Source organism: Micropterus salmoides, unplaced genomic scaffold (genome assembly GCF_014851395.1).
Source record: "Micropterus salmoides isolate LMB-PRFRI ecotype aquatic unplaced genomic scaffold, ASM1485139v1 Ms_hic_scaffold_3, whole genome shotgun sequence".
Lineage (NCBI taxonomy): Eukaryota > Metazoa > Chordata > Actinopteri > Centrarchiformes > Centrarchidae > Micropterus > Micropterus salmoides.
Genome location: NW_024042261.1, coordinates 15,555,587 through 15,566,391, shown reverse-complemented (window position 1 = coordinate 15,566,391; position 10,805 = coordinate 15,555,587). Strand labels below are relative to the sequence as shown.

General features: G+C 39.9%; 1 protein-coding gene across 1 annotated transcript; it reads left to right on the top strand.

The window, feature by feature from the left end:
* Positions 1 to 1,133: 1,133 nt before the first annotated feature.
* On the top strand, positions 1,134 to 10,767 carry lbhl (LBH regulator of WNT signaling pathway, like). The gene is made up of 5 exons (XM_038693813.1): positions 1,134 to 1,155; positions 2,014 to 2,194; positions 7,228 to 7,303; positions 7,735 to 8,029; positions 9,564 to 10,767. Exons 1-5 carry the CDS (start codon positions 1,134 to 1,136, stop codon positions 9,632 to 9,634), a joined length of 645 nt encoding a protein of 214 aa, XP_038549741.1. The 3' UTR covers positions 9,635 to 10,767.
* Positions 10,768 to 10,805: the final 38 nt, after the last annotated feature.

Here is a 10,805-nt window from a genome sequence, read left to right as displayed (position 1 = left end):
GTGTCAGGATAAGAGTGAATTAGTGAGTAAGCCAGAAGGAGATTAAGAAGCAGAATTGAGAAATAAACACAGCCATGCCCTCACAGACTGGTAATCACTTGCAGTGTCTCTGCCTCTGGCTTTTATATGTTGTCCCAGCTCCATTTTAGAAAAACAAATGCTTCAGAATGTTCTGGCAAGTAAGCTGGTGTGTAAAACTACAGGTATTGTTAGTGAGATCCCTGATTTGCAGCATTGAGGTGGAGGATATTTGTAAGAATTATAGTTAAACCAACTCTTTATTATAATTTCCTGAAATTGGAGTTGATTGGTGCTCAAGCTTGGTGATGTTTGACAGGTTATGAATTGTGTAGATATTGTACTACTGGATCACAGGTTTGTCACTATGTTATTGTTACCTGACTACTATAAAACTTCTATGCTACTATTTACCTGCCATTACACTGACTTGTTACACTGTTTTGTTTTGTATTTACATGTTTACACATGTAAGGTAGATTTTGTGGTTTGCAGATTGCTGCCCTTCAGTGAAGCTTGGAAGCATTTAAAAAGCATTTTTGTATCTATCTAATGTTATCTGTCTATTAATCTATGATCATCTATCTAACCATCAGTCAATCAATCAGACTTTCTGAATGTGTGTTGGGACTTCTGACTACTGGGTACAATGCTGCCCTCATGTGAAACATGACCTGCAATTACACCCAGGTCTGCCCTTCCTCACCTGCCCACTAGCTGCCTGCCACTGAATTTTCTGCTCCTGGAAATCATCATAGCCCATACTGTACAATATAGTGTAGAAAACAGCTCACAGTTACTGTAGTTTCTGCAATCTACAAGGTCAGATAAGACACCACTTAGGTCTTCTAAAGCTGATTTTTGGTACCAATTTTGTGAGCAATTGTTATCTATAATAAGTAACTGATTGTGTGGTTCTTAATGAAAGCTGCATTTGACTCAAATACACCACCAATGGAATGGACACGGAATACTGTCTTTATTATATATACATTAAAAAGTCCATCACACAATGAACTCTCTATTCAAATGAGCTCTATTAAATTTTTGCATATGATCTGGGTGATTCCAACTCATTTGCACAATGGCCACATATTTGCATAAACACTTTAGTTATGAAGGAGAAAAACGCTCTGGGTAGGAGAACAGGCTGAGGACAGACAGATGTTTTGAACTGTAAACATTAATGATTTTGAAGGTATTCTCTGAAATTTCTTTCACCCATAGTTCTGCAGAAGCAGGTTGCCCTTCATGTTGCACTTGTTCCTTCAATACCTTGTTCCATATATAGCCTACTGACTTAGCCTACAGAGGGGGATTACACTCTGTTAGCAGAGCGCTGTCTGTTTAGCAATAGTTGGAGCCTGTTATATATATATATCCCCTCCCCACCCCTGAGCCCTTGATCCCTGGGCTAATTCCATGAATCGGACAAATCTAAATCCACTGATGAAGCAACGGCACACACAGCTGGGAAAAGGGGGAGAGAGAGGCATGGTGGACAAACACACAGGATTGGGAAGCTAGAAGGAGCTCATATTAAAACATGCAAAACGTCTCCTTGTCCATTTTGTGAGCAGTTATGCTCCTTCTGAGTCAATTTAGTTTCTCTTAACAGTGTGGCCATGTGTCATCTTTGTGCCTTTTGTATGTTTCTTTATAGATGCAATGGCGACCCAGTGTGCCAACTCATCACAGGGGACTGTCAAGCCTGGCTGACGTCACCCGTCCAGCCTCTGTAATCGAAAGAGACGCTAATCCTCCTTTCCAAAGCCTGGCAGTGAGGTGGGGTGGGACGAGGAGGGATACTGAGAGAGACACAAGGAAAAAAGTTGGATACGGGAGACAAGGGAGCACATGTAGGCTTTGGACAAGCAGACAGACTAAGCGCGGACCTGGACAAGTAAACTGACCAAGGAAACCAGGCACGCGCCCACCTCCTGATCCGCTTTGAAACTCCTGGGACGCCTGAGGGTTTGAGACCCCCACTGCCAGGCTTCGCCCTGGAGGACAAAAGCCTTGCTGAGGGCTCTGCGGAGGGGGAATGCTGTGGGAGCTGCTCACCTCCTCCTGTACCCCCTCTTGTGTCACCTGTGCTCACAGTGGAGGAGCCAGGCTTCACCAGTGTGGAGCTGTGCCAAGATGGAGAAGACATCTGCCTGAATGCAAGCGATGGGTAAGAAGTTTGTGTGTGTGTGTGTGTGTGTGTGTGTGGTGTGGAACTCACCAGAGAAGATTTGTTTAGCCAATGTTCATGAGATTCCCCAGTAGAAAGTAGTTGACAAAACAGTTGAGGTTTGGCCCAGTTGTGATTGAACATGTCAAACTTCTTCTAAGCACTTTAAGGATGTCTCATCCATGTTGGCTTAAAATTTGAGATTGAAAAAGTTCATTCCTGACCTTGGAAACAGTTGTTGGCAAAAACAGTTTCACACATGATCCATATAGTAGCTGTTTTGGAGTTTTCATTTATATTATTACATTATGGATATTACAGATATTATATATCTCTCGATTAAGAGGGAAAAGAGTCCATTACATAAAGTTTTTTTAAGGTTGCTATCTATAGTGCTAACAAGATAATGAATGCTTACTGGAATGTCCTACAAAAGGTTTAAACTGTTAAATCCTCACTTGAGCATTCATGGTAAGAACACTGCAAGCATGTAGTGAAATAGAAACAGGCTTTTAAGAACAGATATATTAAGGATGTAGGAGGTTCAGTGATTCACATAAAATAACGTTGCTGCATACATAATCAGTGAAAGTGGGGAAATAAGACACAGAGGGGAAGATAAAGTAAAGAAAGAGAACTTTTGTGCATAAACAGGAAGGGTATATAGGTTAAAGTAATTTAGTTATATGTTCTATTAGCACTGTAATTAAGTAAGTGTGTGTGTGTGTGTGTGTGTGTGAACATGTGTTAAAGGATGTGGATGGCCATTATTCTGTATAAGGATGTGTGTAAGGCTCGCAGAGAGAGAGAGAGAGAGAGAGAGAGAGAGAGAGAGAGAGAGAGAGAGAGCATGTTTCGATCATGTAACAGTCTCTGGTGATGCTGGAGAAGTGTGAAATAGCTGTTTTTAAACAGGAAGCCATCATGGCCTGCTGAAAGGGTACCTCAGAATTTCTTCGTTTCTTTGCATAAGAACAGCGTGTTGCAAGAACCCTCTAAAGGAATCATAGCAGTTTATCTCACTACTTGTGTCAGATTGGACAGGAAATTGAATGCAGAAATACAAAGTTTGATGTCTATATTTACCACAAACTGGTCACACCTATCAGAGTTTCCTTTTCCTGAAGGGATGTGATGCAACATGATTTTTTTCATCCCTGAGGTATCAATTTAATTGAATTGTCTTGCTTATTTCCAGTACATCTCTTCAATTACTTATAATGTAGTATCTTTTTTGTTAGGTATTATTTTCTTCTGGAATTGTTATACCGTATTTTTTAACTTGTGGCATGCAAAATACAGCACGCTGCACAAAGACTGATTGTTGACTGAGCTGAAACATGCAGGTGTTTAGAGGAAGTGTATATGAGAGGGATTACATCGAGGTTAAGCTTCTTCATCATAATAGCTGCTGAAAGTTTCCGTCCCAGGTGGCACAGAAATAGTTTAGCATGACACAGATGTCAGCGGCATAATATCAGAAATTGAATTGTAGGGCTGCGCATATTCACAAGTGGGTCAAAAATGATAGCATCCAACCAAAGCTGATCGTATTTAGACAAGGACAGGGGGCGTCCTCATTTTGGCGGTTGTGCAAACTGGTTTAGCTTTTCTTCATTTGTTATATTATACAATGACCTTAAGCATGTTGATAGGAAAAATAAGGCTTAAAATTTGTCACACATCACATTAAGGCAGTCAGAGAGAAATATTTACTAAAATCTATTCAGATCAGTTATATTCAGAGCAATTCAATTTAACAGATAAAAAGAGAAAGAAAGAGTGATGAGGGGTGTGAGAGGGAGGGAGGGAAGGAGAGAAACATTCTCATTTAATTTTTTTAATTCACAATTGTTGAAACTATAAATTCTTCCTGTGTCTACTATATTAAAAGAAACCAAAACCTTGCTTGTGTCACCAAAATTGTTGGTGAAAGACACAAGCCATTATGGATTTGAAACCACTGTAGACACTTTTAAACTATGTTTGCAGCTGGTGAACTGAACACTTAACAGTCAGTGTGGTCCTGATCCGTGACCTTCAACATACAGTACATTTACTGTACTTCTTGACCTTAGGCTTACTCAATGCTTCTCACACTGGTTACCACAGAGCACAGATTTACTCAGGTTTGCAGATGGTATCTGCTGTGGCAGACACAAGTGTGTACTAGCACATTGACCAAAATAAAGAATGACAAGCACTTTCAAAATAGTTGGGTTTACCCCATTAGTTGGATGTTGTACGTGACTGGTGCTGCTGTTAGCAAATACCAAAAAGTACCCGACAGAGGGTCTAAAAACAGAAGCAAGGGAGATAAGGTCTGTTTTTCAACTGAAATTTAATTTAAGATTAAGCAAGATTTAAGAGATTGTGTTACTACACGAGGCCTCTGAATGACAACAAACCATGATTGGTACTTATGGAGAGAGGACAGACACTGAGACATAGTGAGAGCAGGAGCAGGAGATAGGGATAAAAAGAGGATTCGGGCAGATCCTCAGTCCTTCTTAATCCCCCGTCGGCTTTTCTGGAGATTGTAAACAGATTGACGTTGAATGTGGACACAGGCTCATCCATGTAAGTTAAGCAAATGACAGATATTGTGGACTATGGGCCTAACATACTGTCTGATAAAGGTCACATGATCAAGAAATGGCTATAAGAAACAGAGGTGACTTTTTCACACCAAATAGTGCAGTGGCTGTGAGATGAAACAGGAGATTTCTGCCTCTATGGCTTACAGCCCTATTTAAGAGTTGACAGAGCCAAAACAGCGCATTTGTTCTGTCAGGCTGCCTGTCAGAAAATAAAATATCAGCGTCAGAGGACATAATCCATTTTGGTACCAAACCCTATTTGAGTTCTCCCCTAATCTGGAGTATGAGAGTGTTTCAGTGTGTGTGTTAGGAGAATCACACATATTCACATAATTCACATAGTCCGACCAACTTTGGCCAATCAGATGTGGGACAGAAAACCTCTGACCAATCAAAAGCCTGGTATGTTGGATACTGTGAAACTGGTGCAATTCAGCTATGACACAGGGGCATGAGGCGGGGCAGTGATGTTATTTCACAGAAAACCACATGAAGTGATTTCATCCAGTGCCACTGAATGTCCAACACTGGATCTCAGAGCTGTGCAGGCAGGTAGACAAGTCAGATAGACATGTAAGCAGTCACTAAGCTGAATTTCCTTTGACTGTTTTCCATGTATTTAGCGGTCAATCACTGCCATTTGTTTGAATGTCCTATATGGCAAATATCTTTACATAAGCTATATGTATGTGAAAATAAGTCTTTGGTGTAGAAGATGGTTTTGTTGGGAGAGGAATGTCTTTGACTATTATATAATCATTTAGAAAGGCATACAGATAGAATGGAATGAGATACAGTGTAAATAACGAAGGAGTGGCTTCACAACAACTCCGTGGCTGTTCTTGAATGGCCCAGCCAGAGCCCTGACTCAAACCCAATTGAGCATCTCTGGAGAGACCTGAAAATGGCTGTCCACCAACGTTTACCATCCAACCTGACAGAACTGGAGAGGATCTGCAAGGAGGAATGGCAGAGGATACCCAAATCCAGATGTGAAAAACTTGTTGCATCTTTCCCAAAACGACTCATGGCTGTATTAGATCAAAAGGGAGCTTCTACTAAATACTGAGCAAAGGGTCTGAATACTTATGACCATGTGATATTTCAGTTTTTCTTTTTTAATAAATTTGCAAAAATTTCTACATTTCTGTTTTTTTTCTGTCAAGATGGGGTGCTGAGTGTACATTACTGAGAAATAAAATGAACTTTTTTGATTTTTGGAAAATGGCTGCAATGAAACAAAGAGTGAAAAATTTAAAGGGGTCTGAATACTTTCCGTACCCACTGTATTTCATGGAAACTATGGATGACCTTTGTTCCTCAAACTAAATCAAAACCTCCTCAGCACAAACTATTTGCTTAATGTCTTAGAGCCAATCTTCTTCTTAGGATTTTAAATGGTTTCTCAGTTTCTACAGGTGATTGCTATTGTACTCAAGGAGTTGGGGGCATCTAAATTGACTTCTAAAGTACAACGGTTATGAAACCGAGATTCTGAGGTTGCAAGAGAAAATCAAGGTCTGTTAGAAAACTTCCTCTTTGGGGATTCTTGGGGTTCTCAGTGTTAAAATGATTGATAAAATGTTAATTCTTAAATGGTTTCTACAAACAGAAAGGAGGATTTAAATACTTCTTACAGGCATCAGATTTGCAAAGGGAATAGAATGTTTTCTTGCTAATGTTACGTCCCAAGGTCTAGGGGTGTCCTGGATGTAACAAATGTGTGGCCTCCCACTCTTCCCATTCCCAAGACCAGCACACAATAAATACAATTTAGCAGTTTTTATTATACATCGGAGAGGAGCAGTGCCCAAAACAACAACCAAAACACTAAGAAAACCTAAATCTTTCCTAAACCCAAAACCAAAAGGTAAAGAAAAGACAAAGCTCTAAAACTAGGCTTCTAAGTCCAAAAACAGGAGAAAACGGTGCAAACAAAAAAAAAGGGCTTCTCACTCCTACTCACTGCTAGTAGCTGACACAATATAGCTATGACAAAGGAAATTGCTTCATAGCAACCAAAAATGGCAAAGCCAACAAAACCAGGTTGTCATAAGACAATCAGAAGGACTCCGATAAACTACTTACAATCTAAGTTGAATATAGTCACAACCGTTCATGATGTACAATAAACACAGACATAACACACAGTCCTCAGGCAGGTTGGGAATGGCAGAGAGAGGGGGAGAGTTCCTGTCAGTGGGGCTTAAGATGGCTGCTGTCATCCAGGTGCCCAATCAGGAGGCTCCAATCAGCTCAACCGGACCAATCCAGTGTGTCCACCTGAACAGCTGACAGTGCCAGGAGAGATAAACAAACAACAAAATATGACTCCAGGGTCATAACACTAAACATATGGCACTTTTTCCTTTACAGTGTATGTTTGTTTCTAGTTTCTGTGCTAGTCTCATTATGGCTTTGTTTCATCTGCAGAGAGATGGAGGAGATGAGCAGTCAAGACCCAAACTGTGAAGACATGCAAAGGAAGGACCAAAGACTGCCATTCCAGGTATTTTCCATCATCATCATGTGTAGCAACCCAACCTGGTTGAATTTATCACACCAAGACAATATAATAGTTTCTGAAAAATGCCTTTTTCATATTATGTTTATTATTTTAAAACAGGCTTGTTGGAAAATGCTAGACAGTACTGACACAAATGCTGATAAAAACAAGGATTAAAAACCACGAGATACAATAAGTACACAAAATCCAAGGTCCAGACATTGCGTAGGTGTGTGAGAGACAGGGAGAGCGAGATAAATCTGTAGGATTATTTAATATGAGAGTGGTGAAAACTGGACAATATACCAAAACTATTAAAACAAATGCAGATTTAAAGATTATTCTAAACGGACATATTTTGCTATAAACAGAACTTACTTTCAGTATGACTTTTCTGCTCAATTCTCAGTCACCTTTCCCTGATTTTCCTCCAGATCTTCCCTGACCCTGTTGAGGTTGTCCTGGGCCCAGAGACCACCTTGAACAGCCTGGACCACAACCATGAGAAGGAGCGTCTACCCTCCATCGTTGTTGAACCCACAGAGGTGAGCGAGGTGGAGAGCGGAGAGCTGCGCTGGCCTCCAGAGAACATAGACATGGAGGAAGATGAGGAGGACCTGTTCTTGGAGCAGTGCATTCCCCCAGCCAACATCGCAGACTGGGGAGAAGAGGAAGAGGAAGAGGAGACATCAGTTATACTGAACCAACAGCAAGGCTTGACACTCATTGGTGAGTTGCATGTTATACCCTTTGCTTAACACTCCCTCTCATGATTAAAATAGTCTTTTTACACACCCTAATGCTCTGCTTGGATATCTTTAGTTTGGTAGAACATAACCATTTCGTTAACCATTACGCCAACTAAGGCACATGTGTTTAGAACTAATCGTGAATATCAAGACCCCAAATTAGCCGCTGTTACAGACCTGCACTTATTTTCAGTCTTCCTCCCTGTTCAAAAATACATTTTCAATGGAAAATCAGATGTAGCAACATAGGATAATAACAGAGAGTCAGCATTATATGCCAACTCACTTCTCTATTTTTTTGAGGGTAAATGGTTGTGTGAGTGAACTACTACCCACATTGGATGCAGCTGAGCTGAGAATACCCATATTGCATGACCAGCACAAATCACAGAGCTATAGTGCATATACAGTTTCTCACAAAAGTGAGTACACCCCTCACATTTTTGTAAATATTTGATTATATATTTTCATGTGACAACACTGGAAAGATGACACATTGCTACTAGGTCCTCCAACTTCCACCAACATCCACCGGCTCCGTGATGTTGTCATGGAAGAGTGGAAGAGGACTCCAGTGGCAACCTATGAAGCTCTGGTGAACTCCATGCCAAAAGGGTTAAGGCAGTGCTGGAAAATAATGGTGGCCACACAAAATATTGACACTTTGGACACAATTTGGACATTTTCACCTTTGGGTGTACCCACTTTTGTTGCCAGCAGTTTAGACATAAATGTATGTGTTGTATTATTTTGAAGGGACAGCAAATTTACACTGTTATACAAGCTGTACACCCACTACTTTACATTGTAGCAAAGTGTCATTTCTACAGTGTTGTCACATGACAAGATATAATGAAATATTTACAAAAATGTGAGGGGTGTTCTCACTTTTGTGAGATACTGTAACAGCATTTTCATGGTACCTTGTTTCTCTAATTTTGGGTGGGTAAGTGTATGTGTAAATATTTTATCTTATAATACTGTATTACTGCATAGGTGGCTACATATCCACTGGGAAACACCCTAGCAAAACCCATACAGAAACACAAAACACCTTAATAACTTAGGCCGTATCGCTTAGCAAACACTAGCGTTACCAGTCAAAGTCGTACTAGAGTCTTTTAGTAACCACATACATAATACTCCAGCTCCCACTTTCAAAATCTAAGCAACAGCCTAGAAAATTGTTAGCAATACACTAGTTGGCTAATAGGTGCTTAGTCAACAAGCTTATCTGGATTTTGTTAAAACCGGTTTATTTATATTCTTGGGTTGCTTGGGAAAGTTATGCTTAAAGCTAAGGAATGAGAAAAAAAGACAGAAGCATCATTCAATGGATGAAATTATATAGGGCTGTATTCTGATGCTACACCTAACGTACACCTTGCAGAAAAATACACTTATATTACATTTACAAAAAAATGTTTAAAATGTTCAATGGTGAGAGCTCAAATGTCTGATGTTAAAGTAATGTTTGAAAAAACAACAACATAAAGACACTCTCCTTTCTGCAGACCTTCAGTCGGATGCTTTTAGAGATGATACCCCCACGCTTCCACCAAGCAGCGCTCCAGCCCTCAACTGACTTGACCTCCAAGAACCCAGCCCCTCTGATGAACCTGTGAGGAAACGTGCCGACATTAAGTATGGCAACAACTATGACAAAACATAGCAACCGGGAGTTTTACAGTTACAGATGATGCAAAATGTGAACTGAAGGCCAATGTTGATGAAGAGGAGATAACACAAGTATCAAATTAGGTGTCGAACACTGATAAACAGCTACACACCAACTGTGACATTTATATTGGTGCGTACAAGAAGCGCCATGTACAGAAATAAACAAACACACATTCTCAGTCAGCTTGCTGACACTGGTGACAGAGTTTTAAGCAACATGGTGTCTTTGCTGTTTTTTTAATTGTTAGGGAAAATTTTGCTGACATTGTGACTTTGTGTTTCATTTCCCTTGTTTCATAATTTTTAAGGGCTCATTGAATGTTATAGGGCTAAAAGAGAACATCCTGCCGTGGCAACATATCTTTAGGTTTTTCTTTGTTCATTTTCTTTACTTCATCTCTGTCTCGGATACAGATAACAGCCTGTACCTTAATAAACATCTTTCTCGTAGATCATCATTTTGAACCCACAGGTGGCTTTTGAGGACATTTTCCTGGTTATAACTTCAGTATATACAGTATTTCTTAAAACACTGTAGATTGCGTTGGCTGTTGTCTCTGGATCGACTTGCCGTTCTGCTCTATGCTGACTCCGTGGAGCACTGTAAGATGTGATCTTTTTATAAACTTTATAAACCCCACAGACGACATCCAGTGATTATTTTATTTTAACTAAATTTCCCTAATGAGTCAGTCATACCTCAAAGATGTTGCATTATGTGAGTGACTAATGTTGTGATCTTTAAATCAGCATTTTCCAAAGTTACAGCAGTCCATGGTCAGAAGCATTTTGCTCCTTCTGTTTGTTGGACAGGATTGGACATTCAGTTTGTTATCATGCATGTTGAACTCAAAAAAGTGGGCAGCTCTAGTTGCTTTTCATGACACCAGCTATAGGTGCAATTGAGAACATCAGGTGTGTAATAAAACTAATTTATGTGTAGGCTGATTTGTGAATAACTTGTATATATGGTAAAATTGTTGTGTTACTGTTAAATGATTATTATGAATTTGACAATAAAGTATTTTGTCCCATTAATACAGACAATTATTTTTGGATCTTGAGAAAAATACCAC

Bases quoted from the DNA above. Each gene is read 5' to 3' on its own strand.
- lbhl (XM_038693813.1), top strand. From the start codon at position 1,134: ATGAAGGAGAAAAACGCTCTGG. The intron at 2,195-7,227 runs GTAAGAAGTTTG...TTTCATCTGCAG, and splicing joins TGCCTGAATGCAAGCGATGG to AGAGATGGAGGAGATGAGCA. The intron at 8,030-9,563 runs GTGAGTTGCATG...TCCTTTCTGCAG, and splicing joins GCAAGGCTTGACACTCATTG to ACCTTCAGTCGGATGCTTTT.